Consider the following 18461-nt stretch of genomic DNA (forward strand, 5'->3'; position numbering starts at 1 on the left):
ATCCACACTGCCCCGAAAGTGCGTTTTTCACTCAGCAGTATGTCATGAGCATGCTTCTAAGTTAGTGTACAGCTTTACGTCAGTGTTTTTAAAATCTACATAGTGTCACATAGTCTGTATTTATAAAATTAAATTGATTTAATTATCCTGTAAGGCAGTAACTAGAAAAAGAATTATTTTGAAGAATGTCTTTGTATAAATACCCTTGCACACTTAGGAATGAAGAATAGTTAGAAGTAGAATCTTTGGGTCACAGGGCATACTCATTTAGATGTGTTGGTACTGCCAAGTTTCCCTTCACAAAGTTGTACCAAGTTATAATAAAGTGCTAGAAGGAGTTTTTACAAAGCTTTAAAAACAAAATTAGAGAAACAATATCGACATGTACCATATTAGACATCTGTAGAGGTTATATGGGGAACTTAACTTTTAAAATCAAAGGGCAAATAAATCAGTCAAGGCAATTAAATGACTGGAGCTAATTTTTTAACTGGAATAAAAAGTTTTTGCTTCTTGTGCATAGTTTACATCCTGGCTTGATTTGATATTCCGTGGGAAATTTGAAGTGATAGGTGTGTTTTTTCTGTTGTTGTTTTTTTTCCTCCACATTTGTATAATCCTCTCATAAAAGCAAGGTATCTTATACACTTTAATAGAAAAACCAGCTATTAAAACTCATAAAAATGACATACTCTTTAGGAACTATTTTTGTTAACAGGTGAGATTTCTAGAATTGTGATGAATTTAGAAGCACTTGTGCTGCCAATACTGATTATGTAAGTTCTTTATTCACTAACTGCAGAAATCTATTCCTCCTATAGTTTCATTATCTAGTAAAATAATATGTTTAGAGATATGGAGAATGACCTCTGTCTCACAAGCATGGCATACTAGTTAGATTATAGAGAAGTAGATATAGTTTTTTGTTGAATGGAAATATTTTTTTGAAAGAAAAATTTCTCATGTTTTGTATTATTTGAAATTCAAATTATGTACTGCTATACTACAATCCAAATATTGCAGAGCTAGACATACCATTAATATTTTAAAACATGAATTTACAGAATGTCTGGTTATCTCATCTTGTCCCCATCAGCTTTAGAATGAGAAAGTGAAATCCTTCCACTCTTGTAGTAGGAAAAACCTGCCATCGCTGATAGAGGAAAATGCATTCATAACAGAGACATATTACATAACATTTTTGAACATCCTTTTGTAAGGTATGGAAGCTATTTATATTTCCTGGACTTTTCATGGTCTACAGAAAAGTATACCCCAGTTTGGGTCATTTCATTTCTTGTGGCCATTGTAGATTTCCATGAATTAAAATATGTAACTATTTAATTTTAATGGTGACATTTAAAGTATTGCAATAAAATATGAAAGTGATAGTTCTTGGAATCTACTTTCTTGTTTGAGTATCATAAAATGGAGCAGAGAATATTATCCTAAAGAATCAAAAGTGTTCTTTGTGATATGTCTGGGGTAATGTTTTAATTCTTAATAATAATTTTATATGTGGATTAGAACTAACTCAAAAATTCTTGCCAGTTCCATGTGAGATCAAAATGAGTAAGCAAACTTTGCTAATCAAATTTTAAAACTTGAGATGTTTCTGATATTTTTCATAATTTTATTTAATCCGTTTCAGGTATTATCCATATAAAACAAATTCCTTAAACCTTAGCTTTCAGTAAAAGATAACCATCCAGCTCAGGAAATCTCAGTTCAAGTAATTATAGCATTTTGAAAGAGAAATAGTATTGAATACCATTTGCTTTTATTTGCTGTAGAGAAAAGTAGCAACTTTCCAGATCCTCCTCAGATTCAATTTGCCAGGTGTGTGCCATTCATGCTTTTTTTTGGATGTTCACATTTAAATTTAGTATATTCTTAACTTATTGACAGATGTGTGGTGGCATTTTGTGACACTTGAAATTATCACACACAATAGATTATGCAGCAGTTTCGCATATTGCAGTTTATAATAAGCACTTCAGAAATATTTATTTTATACTTCTGTTATTTGTTGATTTACAAGTTTGTTACCTTTTCTTTCTCTTTAAATACATATGCTTATGTATAACTAGAGGTTGTATATGAAAATAATTTTCTTTTAAAAATGTTGAATTTCATGCTTAATCGAACAGTTACCAAAGGATGTGTGGGGATTAGGGGCTGGGGGTAGGGGAAGGAAATTATAGCTATATTCATTATCATAATTTGGCTCATAGCAATGAGACATTCAATTCTTTAAACACTAGTTATTTTAAAAGATTTTAAGTAAATTACTCTAAGTATTAACTTTTTGTTAGTGATATGTCTTTTTCATAAATTAGTATGAAATCCAGCAGAGGAGCTAAAGCTAAAACAGGAAAACACCATTTTTTCATTTTTAGTATGAGAGTTGTGACGATTTATGATATAAATTTTTTTTTTGAGTACTCCCTCTCACAAGTTATTTTGTCACAGGATTTTGATGCTTTGGTTAAGTATAAGTACCATTCAACATCATATTGAAGAAGACAGAGAAGACTTGAGCTACTAAGTCATGGTTTTAACCAGTGTCTTTTTCTTTGGGCTAGAAATTCTAATGTAAAGAATTATTTTCGAAGGATAGTTGTGAGATTTCTTTTTTCCTGATCATGTATTATACCCACTCTTGGAATTTTCAAGAGGTGTGGAAAACTTTTAGAAAGAGGTTGAGTTTTAACTAAACTGTGTACCCAATTACTTGTCAGGTCAGCATTGTGGTGATACATATAACAATTACAGTGCCCACATCCTGTGCCTAAGATTGCAATGAAGAAAACAAAGGTGGTATTAAAGTTTTTGTTATTGTTTTATTTCCTTTCAGCATTGGTTTACTGAATTACCACCTGTGTTAACATTTGAATTGTCAAGATTTGAATTTAATCAGGCATTGGGAAGACCAGAAAAAATTCACAACAAATTAGAATTTCCCCAAGTTTTATATTTGGACAGGTATGGTTTGATATACTGCATGACTTAGTTTGAAACAGTTTAGTAAGGGAGAAAACATTGTTTAGAGGAAAATTCTGCATAATTTTCTTAGAATTAATTTCTACTTTTGCATAATATACCTAATACCATTTGTTAAGGTAAATGAAGTTCACTTTGTGTTAGAAAAGTATAGTTTTTGGGAATAATGTTATAAGGAAATTTAAAAAATTAATTTTGTAATCTTAAAATTCAGAATTTTAAAAAAATACCATTTTGTATTATCTACCTTACATCTTACACAATTTTGAATGAATTGATGCTTTGTGGTGATGTCTATACTTAATATTGTATTTATCCATCTTTCTGTCTTTCTTTCTTTCTGTCTTCCTGTCTTTCTGTCTTCCTGTTTTCCTTTCTTTCTTTTGTTTTTTTTCTGTCTGTCTTTCTGTCTATCTTTCTGTCTTTCCTTCTTTTTTGTTTTGAGACGGAGTCTTGCTCTGTCGCCCAGGCTGGAGTGCAGTGGTGCGATCTTGGCTCACTGCAAACACCATCTCCTGGGTTCAAATGATTCTCCTGTCTCAGCTTCCCGAGTAGCTGGGATTACAGACACCCACCATCATGGCTGGCTAATTTTTGTATTTTAGTAGAGACGAGGTTTCACCATGTTGGCCAGGCTGGTCTTGAACTCCTGACCTCAGGTGATCCTCCCGCCTTGGCGTCCCAAAGTGGTAGGCCGGGCACGCTGGCATCTGGCCATATTGCATCTACTTTCGTGATATTCGGAAATGCTAATGATTGCCTTTTTCTGATAGATACATGCACAGAAACAGAGAAATAACGAGAATTAAGAGGGAAGAGATCAAGAGACTGAAAGATTACCTCACAGTATTACAACAAAGGCTAGAAAGGTATTTTAACTTTTATGAAATTAGGAGATAATTATCAGAAACCATGTATTTGGTGACTAGATTTTTAATTTCAAATTTGCTTTGAGTGATTTATAATTTTAGGATTAGTTAATATTGTGTGAATAGTTTTGAGTTTTGCTTGAAACTAAAAATCTATAGTAGACTTTAAAAAATTATTCTAGTGTTTAAAATTAAATATCTCATTGTCAACAGGTAATGTTCCTACTGCTGAAAATAGATACAAAGTTAAATGAATATAGTTTTGACCTTTCTTTTGCATGAAACTGAAGATTACTCTTGAGATTTTCATAAAAATGAATGGTATCTGAGTTTTTCTCCTTAAAACAGGATACAAACTCAGCTGCCTACCAAGTCTTCTCAGCAGCTTCGTAAAGGAGGAAATTGTGTCAGGTGTAAGATGGTATGTGCCGGGAGCCTAGAGAGCAATCTGTGTGTACAGGGAATGAATGCCATTCCATACCAGTGGATGGTACCATGTATGAGTATGGCCTCACTGTTGTCTATTGATTTGGATCATTTCTAAAAGACGTCAGAATCTGGACTGAGAAATGTTCTACAGGCCAGACAGAAATCTAAAGGCTGAAATGTCACAAGTCATTTCAGTTTGCAAACCCCAATCTGCTCTGTATTCCCCTATTTTAGGAATTTTCAAATTAGTAGTCTAAAACTTCTTACATCAAATAGTATATCGTATTTTAATGATTTTTATTCTTAAAAAGTATGAATAGTCATATTGAAACATGATTTAGTGATAAAAGGAGGATAGTACACATCACTGTCTGATCATGAGACCAGATGCCAGATCTAAAAATAAAAACAGTCTCAGGAGATGTCAGTTTTCATCTTCCTATTGAGTTACAATTTAGAACAGCATTTACAGATTGTAACAGTATATACTCAGATTCAGTCCCAATCGGCCTTGGTTTCCTGTCTTTGGGGAACATTTAATGTTTTTCTTAAATGTATATTCAGTTTTACCATCTTCATTTTAAAGCAAATGAATTTTATTGCTGAGGAAGTTTTATTGAAGTATCGTATCATGTTTTATAATAATAATAAAGGCCCAAATATGCTGTATATAGAAATAAAAGCATTTGTACATTTTATGATTAACAGATATTTAAGCTATGGTTCCGGTCCCAAACGATTCCCCTTGGTAGATGTTCTTCAGTATGCATTGGAATTTGCCTCAAGTAAACCTGTTTGCACTTCTCCTGTTGACGATATTGATGCTAGTTCCCCACCTAGTGGTTCCATACCATCACAGACATTACCAAGGTAAAAAGTAATCCTGGTGCAAGAGACAGTTGTTACCTTTATTACATAATAATGTAACTGCTGCCTTTAAAGACAGTTTCTATAAAATGTATGCTTTGATTTACTTCAGTGAACTAAGAGTAGATTCACTTAGAAGACTGTATGTCCTCTGGGAGTTTTTTTATTATTTCAGTAGATTTTATGGTTATTGATTAAAATTTTAATCACATTTTTTTCAGTTCAGAATTATACTTTAGCATGTTTTGGTATGTACATATATAAGACTCAGCATTTTATGATCCATAAAAATAGTACTATCAAATTAGAATTTGTTTCTGTAACGTAAGCTGATAAGCCAGGAAAATAATATCATCATGCATAAGATTTTCTTGTTTTTTAAAAATAAATACGATTAAGCTGTTTTAACTCTAAAGCTACAACTTCATCTTATAATAATTTAGTTCTTATGTATTAAAAATCTCATTTGGATATTAGATCAATCCACATATTTCTTTGTTAAGATTTTTTCTTTTGAATTAGAAGCCAATTTAATACTGTGGGTTTGGCATGATCTTTGTCGAGAGTTTCAGCTTGAAAGGTTAATAACAAATACTCTATGCTTTAATACAGCACAACAGAACAACAGGGTGCCCCATCTTCAGAACTGCCAAGCACATCACCTTCATCAGTTGCTGCCATTTCATCGAGATCAGTAATACACAAACCATTTACTCAGTCCCGGATACCTCCAGATTTGCCCATGCATCCGGCACCAAGGCACATAACGGAGGAAGAACTTTCTGTGCTGGAAAGTTGTTTACATCGCTGGAGGACAGAAATAGAAAATGACACCAGAGGTAAGAAGTGTCTCATAGCATGGTTACTGTCACCTCAGATGGATATGTATAATGTTAATATTGAGAAGAGAAATCACGTCTGGATTTTATATTTAAATATTATAGTCATTTTTCTTTTCCAGAAAGGGTTTTAAGATAAACTAGTCTGTCTTCCGATTTTTATAATCTCAATATCATGTTCACAGGGACCAAAAGATTTTCCCTGGATTGCTTAGCTGATTAATGACATAGCAGATGGCCTGATTTTCTAGTTTACTGCTCTAAATTTATATCAAACTGGTATTCACAGTTACTCCATTGGAGAAATGTCATACAACATCAATGTTTGTACATATCAATTAGGTACTAAATCTAAGTTTGCACAGGGAGTTCCGGTGATAAAAAATTTTCTTTAGGCTTAAGAATTAGAAATGTGAATTTTAATTTTTAATAGCTCTAACAGATTTATGAATATCTATGATCCCATTACTAGTCTGTAACAGAGTTTTTACTGGCATGCAGCAAAATAAGAAAAATAAGGACAGTGCTCTGGGTGGGGTGTGTGTGCTTGTGTGCCTTTGTGTGTGTGTGAGTGTGCGTGTGTGTGTGCGTGCATGTGTGTGTGTGTGTCAAGTTGCCATCTGTCCTTTCTTGGAAGGAACTCTCTTTTATTCTTTTCTATTCTATTTTTTCTTTTTTTTTCAGAATAAGTTATTCTGAACTTTTCTCTTTCCTACTTTGCTGCTGTTAAAGTGTACTTAAAAAAATGGATTATGGTAGATTTTATTACATTTTTTTCCTTAAATGTGAAAATATAATTCCCTATTATCATTTCCCAATTTTATGCTGATTTATTGGTTTATGAAAAAAATGAACTATGTGACGTGGTTGGAATTATATTGAACAATATTGATTGTTGGATATGTTATGACCAACTTAACTCTTTATAGACGATATTTGAAAAAGAATGGCCCTAATTTAGTAAGAAGTACATAAGGTATGATGGTGACAGCTTAGTAGCTGTCAAGATTTTCTTTAGTATTTTTCAAATAAGAGAGAATTTTAAAAAATATTTGAACTCATTAACAAACATTAATCAAGCAAGTAGTGTTGATGAAACACTATATTAGGTGTTGGGTAATTTTCTACTCCTCATGGCGGGTTGTTTTTAAGATTACATTCAGAGGGGTGGAAGCTAGGAAGCTTTTAACACCTAAGTAGTGGCATTGAGGGAGGGAAGAAGTGAATGTACTTAAAATACTCTTTGGAGACAACTGACAGATGTGGGTCATTGGCTAGAGGTAAGAGAGAGGGACGAATCAAATAATTCTCTCAGTTCATAATGGTATGAATAACCAAATAGAATGTATTTTGGAAAAAAGGTAAAGCAGTGGGCAAAGAGGTTCCCACTCAGGGGAGGAAAGAGAAATATGATGAGTTCTCTTTTGGCCATTTTAAGTTTGAAGAGCTTTTTTGAGATGGAGTCTCCCTCTGTCACCAGGCTGGAGTGCAGTGGCATGAACTCGGGCTCACTATAGCCTCCACGTCCCAGGTTCAAGCGATTCTCCTGCCTCAGCCTCCCAAGTAGTTGGGACTACAGTTGTGTGCCACCACATCCAACTAATTTTTGTATTTTTAGTAGAGATGGGGTTTCACCATGTTGGCCAGGGTGATCTCGATCTCTTGACCTTGTTATTCACCCACCTCAGCCTCCCAAAGTGCTGGGATTACAGGTGTGAGCCACCATGCCTGGCTGTTAAGGTTTTTATATGTAATACTATGGATCAGGAAAGAAGGTTTTCCTCAGGATATTTTTTTTCTTTCTTTCATCCATATTGACGTTAGCAGTTAGCATTATTTTGTAAACTATTGTGTAATATTCCAACACACGGGTATGATGTAATTCATTTAATTCCCATATTGATATTCACTAAATAGTGCTGGTCTTCGATATACATATTTATACACTTCTGTAAGTAGGATATGTTCTTTTTTATGTTCAGGGGTACATGTGCAGTTTTGCTATAAAGGTAAATTACATGTCTTGGGGGTTTGGTGTAAGATTATTTCATCACGCAGGTAATAAGCACAGTACCTGATAGGTGATTTTTCCATCCTCACCCTGCTCCCACCCTCCACCCTAATGTAGGCCCCAATGTCTGTTGTTTCCTTATGTCCACCATTTCTGGTTCAGAGTGTGTATATTTTAAATTTTGACGACTGTTTTAAAATTGTCACTCCAAAACATTAAACCAGTTTGCATTCCCACCGTGTGAAAGAGCCTGTCTCCCAGTATCCTCCCTAGCCCTGGACACTTTTTAGTAGTTTTTTATAATTGAAAAACTGGTATTTTAGTGTTTTGATTTGCATTCCCTTAGCTTCGAGTGAAGTTGGATATTTATATTGTTCTGTAAATTTCTTGTTTGTGACATTTGCCCATTTTTTAAATATTGAGCTATTTGTCTTTTTCTTATTGCTTAATAGAAAATTTAATGTATTGTGGATATTAACCCTTTACCTATAATATCACATATGCTGCAGATATTATTTTCCCAGTTTTTCCATTTGATTTTCTTTATGTTGGTTTTGTTTTCTTTTTATAATGTAGATTTTTTAAAGTGTTGGGCAGGGAGGATCTTATCTTTTCCTATAAGGTTACTGGTTTTCTGACAGGCTTAGACAGGTCTTTCCCCACTCTAAAGTTAGCCAGTTTCTTTTATAGTTTTTCAAGGTTTCTTCCTGATTGGTTCAGCAGTTTCACAATATGATGTGGTTACAAGCTAACCGTTTCCTTATTGACAGATATTTAGGTTATCTCTTTTTTAAAAATTATTGTGGACAATATCCTATCTGAACAATTTTGTAGGATTATTTTCTACTAGAAGTAGAAATAATTGTCATGGGAGTGCCATAATTTTATTTTCACTGGTGATTATAGTCGATTTTTATTCAGTTATGTGTGTGTACAAGATATGTGGTGAACATTATTTACTTTGCTCTTAAGTTTACTTGTGTTATAGCAATATGTAAGGAAGCTTAGCTTTCATTTTCATTGAAACTCTCCTGTATAGATTTGAACAAAATTCACTTTTATTGGCTCTGAACATTTTCTAGATAAATCATATTTGTGTTGTTTTAAAGTATGCATTTGTACTGTGTCTTTTATTAAGAATAACTATAATTCATTTTCTACAGATTTCAAATAGTAATGTTTTTTAAGAAAAGTTTTAGGAAAATTTTCCTATTCCTTTGACATGTTTGTAGGAAAACCATTAATCCTTATCTTATAAGTAGAAACACACTTGCTGTTAATCATTAAATGACACCTTATATCCTTAGATTTGCAGGAAAGCATATCCAGAATCCATCGAACAATTGAATTAATGTACTCTGACAAATCTATGATACAAGTAAGTGAAATTTTGAGCTAGTAATCATTGTCAAAATTATTTACATATATTTTATCTTTATATTATCTTAATCTAATTTTTCTTTACATGTTTTGTTTTAAAATTTCGGTAAATCTTATTGTAAAATAATAAGGACTTGCATTGCAATATGTACAATGTGACAGTTCATCTGAATGGGGAAAATTTTATAACAAATTTATAACAAAATTCATGACAAGTTTTCCCCATTCAGTTGTATTTTCACACCATATGTGTTGTGTACCCTTATTATTTTACAGTAAAATCTACCAAAGTTTTTCAAAAGGCTATAGCATCTTTAAAAAGTCTTATGGGAGAAAATCTATGGTTGTTAAAGGATATTAAGATTTGGGAAGAAACTTAAGGACTCCATTACATTTTAACTTCTGGCGTATATTATATAATCTATTTTGTTAACCGTCAATTTAGAATTCTGAAGATTTAGACACATTTGCTATAGATAAAACTGCCCACTATAAGCTTTTTATTCAAAAGAAACAATTAGGCCAATGAGTACGTACACAATAAATACATTTTTGGTTTTTCAAAAATCATCTTTTTAATCTATCAACTTTACATATCTTTAACTTATTCAGATTCCGTCTTTTTAAAGTTTTATAGTTTAGTTTTTTCAAACTTTTAATCCCAGCCAGTTCTCTCTCATTTAAAAAAAAAAAAAAATGCACTTATGGTTTTCTCCAAACAGGTTGTTTGTGGGTTTCATGGAATGTGGTATAGTAGACTACATAATTGCAGTTTAACTCTTCTTTTTTTCACATTTAGGTTCCTTATCGATTACATGCCGTTTTAGTTCATGAAGGCCAAGCTAATGCTGGGCACTACTGGGCGTATATTTTTGATCATCGTGAAAGCAGGTGGATGAAGTACAATGATATTGCTGTGACAAAATCATCATGGGAAGAGCTAGTGAGGGACTCTTTTGGTGGTTATAGAAATGCCAGTGCATACTGTTTAATGTACATAAATGATAAGGCACAGTTCCTAATACAAGGTAAGAATATATAGGGTGGTGTATGTTTTTAAATAGTCATAAAAGTGGCTCTGGTATGTGGTGTGATTAGTTACGTGTAATTCACTCAGACGATGAAGGATGTGATTAGGAAATGCTACTGGGTTTTGACAAGACTGAATTGAAAAGTAATGTCAGCAGGGCTAAGAATTCGTATATATTTTGTATTCCAAGTCAACTATTGAAGGTAAATATGACCTTTTTTGTCCTTGCTAAAAATGCTTTAGGGACTATTCCACAAACTGACTCACATTTAATATTTAATTACTTAACCTAACATATATGGCCTCTGTTCTTGGCCTCTGATTATCTCCCCACCTTCATTGATCACCAGTGTTCCTTTTGAATTTATATCCTTCTTGCTGTATCTGCTCATATCAAACCATTTCACACATTTATGTTTGCATGTTCTTATATGTTTTATTTTTTGCTAGTAATTCTTTTGCCTAATTCTTGTTCATCTGTCAAGATTCAATTCAGGTGTCATTTCCCCTGCAAACTATTTCTTGATCTGCCAAAAAGTATCTCTCCTTATGCTGTCCTGGCATCTGTCTACTGGGCATTTACTGTTGTGTATTGGAATTGTGTGATGACTTGTCTTGCACATTTCTCTCTCATCTGCTCGGAGCCAGAGACCATGTCATACTATGTCTGAATCTTTTTATTTCTGATATTCTGATATATGCTTTGCATATAGAAAACAATAAAGGTTTATTGAAACTGATAAAAATAATCTTTTTATATTTAGTCATTCAGAATCAGCTAGGCAGTCCACTTCTGACTGAAAAAATGAAGTTATTTTTCTGTGTGTGTAGTAGAAGTTGAGTAATTCTTCTGAATACTCTATGTATTGTTTTTAAGATCTTGCTGTATTGATTAATTTTCATAATTGCATATTTAAGTCTACTTAATTTCTTCATATGACAAACAATTTTAGTTTTATTTTGAGCTAATAAGGTTAACATGGTTATGAGTTGTTTACATTTTGTGAAAAGTTTTACTTTTTAAGTAATCAAACATCTGGTATTTTCCAGTAATGGCAGAAGTAGTATTACGTCACTGTTAGAGTAGCAAAGAAAAAAAAATGGCCGGGCGCGGTGGCTTATGCCTGTAATCCCAGCACTTTGGGAGGCCAAGGTGGGCAGATCATGAGGTCGGGAGATCGAGACCATCCTGGCTAACACAGTGAAACCCCATCTCTACTAAAAATACAAAAAAATTAGCCGGGCTTGGTGGCGGGCACCTGTAGTCTTAGCTACCCGGGAGGCTGAGGCGGGAGAATCGTTTGAACCCAGAAGGCGGAGGTTGCAGTGAACTGAGATTGTGTCACTGCACTCCAGCCTGAGTGACAGAGTGAGACTCCGTCTCAAAAAATCAAACAACAACAGTAACAAAAAACTTGGCTTTGACTTTGTATTTTCTCTCACTTCTACGCTTAAGATAAAAAAAATCTGAGACCATTACCTATGATGGATTATCAAATATTTTTATCATTGTTTTTCTGAGCATTTGTTTGAGTTTTAAAAAGTTTTTTAGATAATAATTATTTGCTAAACAATAGTAATTCTTAAGTAATATTGATTGGCTGAGTGGTAATAATTCACAGTTTAAATTCTGTTTGAAATGCAATCTATTTTGAGCTTTGCATTTTCCCTTTAATTCTTAATTTTATACTAGTTTTTGAAATATGATTTGCAGAGGAGTTTAATAAAGAAACTGGGCAGCCCCTTGTTGGTATAGAAACATTACCACCGGATTTGAGAGATTTTGTTGAGGAAGACAACCAACGATTTGAAAAAGAACTAGAAGAATGGGATGCACAACTTGCCCAGAAAGCTTTGCAGGAAAAGCTTTTAGCGTCTCAGAAATTGAGAGAGTCAGAGACTTCTGTGACAACAGGTTTGTCCATTTTTATTAAGTTGTGTTTGATTATCAATATTATTTTTATAATGTAAAATATGCTCATTATTAAAAAGGTTTAGCTATCTTAAAGTATGAGGAAATCAGTAGAAATCATTTCAAATTCCATCACTCAGATTATCACAATTAACAATTTAGCTTACCTTTTTGCCAGACACCACTGTATATATTTATATGTTTTTCAAGATAAATGAGATAATTCTGTTGACTTTCCCTCTACCTACTCTGCCTGTGTTGGGTGGGCTTGAATTTTCTTGGCAAGTAGCAGAGAAAGCTGTGAAATCAGCAAGAAACCCAAACCAATTCACTAAAGCTATCAAGAGTATCAATTCAATAAAGCTATCAAGAGTAGTAATTTTAAATTTGGCCAAAATAATACTACCGGTATATTCATATATACTTTGTGCAATAGTAAAATACTACCATTAATAACTATTTGATGTTTTTCAGAATTCTTAAGAGAAAATTGACCAAAACTATTTAGTATATCACAGGTAAAAAGTGTATAGACCTGTAAACCAAAGATATAAATGCATAAACATATAAATATTTAAAAACATTATTCTTAAATGAACTATTAGCTGATGAAATCAATAAGTCAAAGTAAACACTGTATAGAAATTGAGAAAATAGTTTCTAGTAAAATTGAAAATATATTGTCTTTTGATTTTCTTAAAAGATTACTCTTCACTGAGTTGCAAATATGTTTTAGGGCGCAACATGTTTTCGGTATAGAAAATACTATTTCTCGGTACGAATTGAGGAAATGAGAAGCTGTAAATTAAGCCCATATATTTTCCTCAAACTCATTTGTCTCTTTTTATAACTGCTAGTGGATGTTATTGAATAACTTTTTTTTTTTTTTGCAAGATCTGTGTGTTTTGTTTTTTAAGGAAGTAGTTCCAGCTTTTGTTTGTTTAATTTCATCTTTGCAGACAGAGGTTTCCTTGCAGCATTACCTGGTTGGGCTTCAGCATTATCATTTGAACTTTAGAAGGAATTATTACTTCAATAGAAGATTGTTTTACAGTGCTACAATGTAGTATTGTGACTGTCCCAGGCATGCACAAATCTGTCCAAATACTTATTTTCATGTAGATCAAATAATTGTCATTGATTTTGATCCTGAGAGGCAGATAATTCAGCATTTTTTAAAAAGATAATGGTATTACAGCAACATTTGGATACTTCAGTGCTATGGAGAATAGCACCATTATAGTGGCTGGTGAACTCTACCATTATGTAGGACTGCACTTTTCCCCCACATGTACAAGGCTACTGTGTAGAGCAGGTGAAGATATGTGGGTCCACAACAATGTAGTTTTTAGTAGATGTCAAGAGGTATCTAAGCTCAAATCACAGTGTAGTAACTATATTGTAGTTCCTTTCATTTTTAAAACATTTCTGTCCCTTTGTGATTTCATGCTTTGCATTTTGTACATATTCTTTCCAAATCACTCCTCAGAACCTGCCCCAAGATGGAGCTACTGTGTTATTGTTCCCTTAACATTTACTTATTCCATTCACATGTGCCTATTCTTGTTATTAGTGGGAGGAAGGGGCTGCATAATGTACTATAAGCAGTTGTGGTACCTAAGCTCCCAGACACAGGTGAATCCTCCATTCATTGGTTAAGCTCCAGTTTTATTCTTGGCTCACCTATATTTTGTGATACCAAAATATTAAGTTCTATATATTCTCCTCTTCATCTTGTCTGTTTCTTGTCTCTCCAAATTTACAGAGTTAACATATTTTATTCCTGCTTAGTCAAACTAATACATATTTCCAACTAATATTCCTGTCTGATAAGGACTAGCCTTGCCCCATCCTCATTTTACATTTATCATCTTTTTTTCTTTCTCTGTGAAAAGACCATGTATGTATAACTGTATCCATTTTCATGATCAATACATCTGACCATACACTTTACATGGTGTTTTGTAATTTTTAAAAAATGTAGTACTAGGTATTGGACGTATATTTTCATGTCTCTTTTTACCATGCAAAATAAACTTGAAGAGAATGTTGATGTATTTCTGGTAGGAACCAGAATAAAAGATAAAGAGATGGAAATGGTCAATTCCTATTCCTAGATAACTTTTATAGTTACCTTTCAGCGTGGGTTATTTAGAAAGCAGTGGTAATACTACTTCTGTAGGAAACATTGTATCCTCTATAGACTTGACGGAAATATGCACTTGGTTTGAATTAGTAGAAGTAGAACATGCCAAGTCCATAAATTTACAAAGTGAGATTGTTGTTTAAAAGATTGGTTTCTATTACTGTTATCTTTGAGATTATATTAAGAAATTTGTTCTCTGTTGCAGGATAGTTTCACATATCATAATTGAATAAGGCTAGTGTCTCATTAGAACCATTTATTCCCTATTATTAATAGGGAAATTTTATTTTAATGTCCATGCCATACTCTTCTGATTCTTCTCATAGTTTTCAAAGTAAGTAATTTAATTTGGTGTAATACTTCCAGGATCTCAAAGCAAATCTGTATTTTAATCTCTCAGGTGTTCACTAGTATTACGAGTGACTAGTGGAAATAATAAAAGGAAATCTTGTTCATAAACTCCAACAGAATGATTTTTTTCCTCCCTGCAAAATCTTCTCATTAAAGCTGAAACATAAGACCTCATAAAATTCAATTTCTACTGAGTGATATTCCAAATAAGAGTACTAATTCATATTATATTAATCAAATTAGTATTTGTTCCTCTTCTGCTAAAATGTGATCGAGAAATTCATGCGTATCAGTTCTCCAGCACCATTCTTTCCCTACTGAGATAATAAATGATGGGAAAGTATTTTTTGCTTCATTTCATGCTGCTTACCTAGATCTGCTTACTGCAAAGGCAAACTTACCTGAATACTTTTGTTTAGATTTTTAGCCAACCATTCTTTGCTATCAATGTATGTATCAGAATGAGTAGGGGGATTTTTTTTCTGAGTATGAACAGCACACCCTACCTAAGACCACTTAAGAGATACTGGAGTCAGAATCTCTGGAGAAAGGATCTGATACAGTGCTATCTTAAAGAGATCTTCAGATAATTCTGAGGTTAAGCAGCACAGCTCTAGTCTGTATTTATAAAACAGAAATTATTCTGGAGAGAAGAGCGTTGTCTGAGTTACTATTTTACTTATGTTACTCTTGTCTTATCCAAGAACTATCTGAAGTCCTTACAATATAGCACACCCAGATTTCTTTAAAAAATAAGGAAACACTAGTGAAGATTGGAATGAAGTGTATTGCGTAAGGTTTTATAAATTTGTCTAGAGGCAGCAGGCAGAGTTGGCTCTGGAACTTCTCTACAAACACTGTCTACAAGTTAAAAATAAGCTGATGTTCCAGGAGAGTACAGTTAGATCCTGAGAGTAAGACCTGGTAGAATAAACAATATCGCCAATGTTCTCAGGTTCCTTGAAAGCAGGAACTAGGTGATATTCTTTTTTTTTTTTTGAGACAGTTTCACTTTGTTGCCCAGGCTGAAGTGCAGTGGCATGATCTTAGCTCACTGCCTCCTGGGTTCAAGCAATTCTTGTGCCTCAGCCTCCTGAGTAGCTGAGACTACAGGCATATACCACCACACTGGGCTGATTTTTTTTGTATTTTAGTAGAGACAAGGCTTCACCATGTTGACCAGTGTGTGGCCTCGAACTCAAATTCCTGAGCTCAGGCAGTCCTCCCACCTCAGCCTCCCAAAGTGCTAGGATTACAGGCATAAGCCACCACGCCAGGCCTGCTGGTGTTCTTATTTATATCTCCAGCATCTAGTATAATAAACGACATGTGGTAGATGTTCCTTGAAAGTATTCTGTTAATAAGTTCATTCCCTATGGAGATTTCCAATAATGAATTTCCTAGGGGTGATCCTCAGTGTAGGAGAACATACAGTTTTAAAGTAGAAACAAAATAGACACAATAAGGAGGCAGGCCAAATACATGTGGTGAGGATGTAGCTCTTTGTTCTGGATAAATTTATGGTTTGACTCTGGTTTCTAAACCTCTCTCCCCCACACCCCTCAGATTTTCTTTGGAATGGGGCCCAGGAATCTGAAGTTTCAAAAATTCCACCAGTGATTCTATGCAACCACCTAAGCGTGGCTCTTTGTAGGCTCTTACAGGGTATCGTGGACTTTTAAATACATTTCTAGAAATGGATGGACTGTATATCTCTCAGGCAGTCCCCTTTAAATCTTCTTCAATGTGAATGTAATAAGTATTGGCTTACTAGTAAGTCAACAAAATAAAGACTTCTGAAAGATATCAGAGATGTTGGTCTTATTTTTATAGTTAAGAGCAGATCCTTACTCTTTAATAGAAAGCCAATTGGTGGTAAAGTTGACCTTCTTAAAATATTGAAGACCATAACCAGGAAATATGCATAAGTAAAGCACCCCCAAACCTCCTCAGTAGCCTATTTCAACATGAAGATGGATAAAAGGAGCAGGCTCAGAGTTCCCTCAGAATGTTGAGTTGTCTTCTATAACAGCTAGAGAAGCATGGCCGGAAAATCACTCTGTGGAGCCAGTCATTTGAAAATCCTAGAGAAATACCCATAGAACAGATGAGTGATTGGAGAGAGACTTTAGGAATAAGGATATTATTTACCTCCATAGAGAACTGGTCATTCATGGTGAAATGAGTGCATTTAAATTTTTTGTTTGTTTGTTTCCAGTCTCCCAGGGTTTCAAACCATTGTGGGTTTACCTACTGTGACTACAACATCACTCATCTAAGTTCCCTGGGAGGTATATACACAGGGAAAACCCTAGAGAAAATTGTTCTGTATGGCATTTAGGGAATTTATAGCTGTGGGCCACTAGTGATGAGGTATTTAATAGGGTTAGAGGATGAACAACAATTGTATTATATGGTAAAAGCCGAACTTGTTCTGCTGTTGTTCCTAACATAGAAATAGAAATTACTAAAGTGTATGGTAGGGTATTAGTTGCGTGAGCCTTCCATACAGAACAACACAATATAACTGGTACATGTTACGTTGAATAGAGAGTAATTCTTTTTGTTTAAAAATATGAGTAGGTAGGTACAATCTGGAAATAATGTATCAGAAATATTAATAGTGCTTATCTCTGAGTAATGCAAAGAGTTTTAAATTTTCCACATTTTTCTTGTTTGTTCTAGTAAACATATTTTTATTCTTTGGTTTGATAAATTGAAGACAAAACCTCTTTTTTTGTCTTCTTTGACAGTTTTTTATACGGACTTTGTTGTATAATCTGATTCCCTTGTAATTCTTCCAAGACCACTTCCCTGTGAGTAGCCTGTGCTTCATCTACACCAGATTACTCATCGTTTCTATTGCATGTAGGAAATTTTCCTGTCATTATGGCATGTTCATGAAGTATCCTTCATCTTAAAAATGTTCTTTTATCATTAGTATTCATGAATTGTTGCATATTCTTTAAGATCTTCCTCATATCCCAGAGTCTTTGTGAATTTCTCTGAGAGCACTTCTGTAGCAGCTATTATCTTTTTCCTCTTGAAATTCCAACCTTTTCTTACTACCAACTGTATTATGTTCTTCTCTATTGTACTTATATTTTGGCTTGCCTTCCAGTGTAGAGTCTCATATATAGCAGGGATTTTATGAATCTTTGATCAGACCTTACAATGTGCTATTCCTTCTGCCTGGAATCTTTTCTATTCTTTTCTCCAAGATAATCCTCTACAAATCCTTCAAGACTCACCTAAGTTAGCACCTCTTCTAGAAAGTGTTTCTTAACAGGCAGCATTATCTCAAGTATGTGTATTGGATCCACAGTGCTTTTATAAAACCTTGTGTGTAACTTTTATTGAATTTAGCAAATTGTATTATAATAGAATGTATATTTATCAGATTTTACTCAGAGTTCGTTAAAATTAGTGAAGTATGTAATCTTTTTTGTTTTTTATATTTTTAATACCTAATATAGTACTGAAAATGGCACAGGTTCAATAAACATGTTGGGAATGCAATTTGAATTTTTTGTTTCCAATCTCCCAGGGTGTCAAATACTGTAGGTTCAACTCCCGTGACAACAAATCCACTCACGTAAGTTCCCTAGGAGGTATATACATAGG

The 18461-nt window shown here is 33.7% G+C and overlaps 1 protein-coding gene across 6 annotated transcripts in view; it reads left to right on the forward strand.

Annotated features, from left to right (window-relative positions):
• USP25 (ubiquitin specific peptidase 25) overlaps positions 1 to 18461 on the forward strand; it is a 153789-nt gene that overhangs the window by 96522 nt on the left and 38806 nt on the right. For 5 of the 6 annotated variants that reach the window (XM_063659641.1, XM_063659642.1, XM_063659643.1 and 2 more), the window contains 7 exons: positions 2858 to 2985; positions 3777 to 3872; positions 5010 to 5171; positions 5781 to 6007; positions 9326 to 9396; positions 10198 to 10426; positions 12143 to 12343. In XM_063659641.1, the coding sequence (XP_063515711.1) occupies positions 2858 to 2985; positions 3777 to 3872; positions 5010 to 5171; positions 5781 to 6007; positions 9326 to 9396; positions 10198 to 10426; positions 12143 to 12343 (1114 nt within the window). The remainder of the gene's footprint in view (positions 1 to 2857; positions 2986 to 3776; positions 3873 to 5009; positions 5172 to 5780; positions 6008 to 9325; positions 9397 to 10197; positions 10427 to 12142; positions 12344 to 18461) is intronic. The other variant, XM_054468312.2, reaches the window with a different exon arrangement.

This window comes from Pongo pygmaeus, chromosome 22 (assembly GCF_028885625.2).
Source record: "Pongo pygmaeus isolate AG05252 chromosome 22, NHGRI_mPonPyg2-v2.0_pri, whole genome shotgun sequence".
Lineage (NCBI taxonomy): Eukaryota > Metazoa > Chordata > Mammalia > Primates > Hominidae > Pongo > Pongo pygmaeus.